Consider the following 261-nt stretch of genomic DNA (forward strand, 5'->3'; position numbering starts at 1 on the left):
GTTACTCCAGGTGCCCTCGTAGCGAGCGGGGGTGCACAGGCTCTGCCGGACCCCATAGCGCCCCTTGAAACCGTGGGACCACTCCCCCCGGTACATCCACTTGCCCTTCGTCTCCACCCCCAGCCCGTGCCGCTTGCCCTGCGCCCAGTAGCCCTGGTAGGTGTTGCCGCTGGGCCAGGTGTAGCCGCCGACCACCTCGAAGCCGTGCGACCAGGAGCCCGAGTACTCGCCCTGGCCCTTGGGCCCCCTGCAGGTGCCATG

General features: G+C 69.3%; 1 protein-coding gene across 1 annotated transcript in view; it reads right to left on the minus strand.

Moving 5' to 3' along the window:
• JPH1 (junctophilin 1) overlaps positions 1 to 261 on the minus strand; it is a gene marked incomplete at its 5' end in the record, with an annotated part of 84455 nt that extends 84194 nt beyond the window's left edge. Inside the window, one exon of the mRNA XM_006767362.2 lies at positions 6 to 261. Within this exon, the coding sequence (XP_006767425.1) occupies positions 6 to 261 (256 nt within the window). The remainder of the gene's footprint in view (positions 1 to 5) is intronic.

The sequence above is a fragment of the Myotis davidii genome, unplaced genomic scaffold, assembly GCF_000327345.1.
Source record: "Myotis davidii unplaced genomic scaffold, ASM32734v1 scaffold200, whole genome shotgun sequence".
Taxonomy (NCBI): domain Eukaryota; kingdom Metazoa; phylum Chordata; class Mammalia; order Chiroptera; family Vespertilionidae; genus Myotis; species Myotis davidii.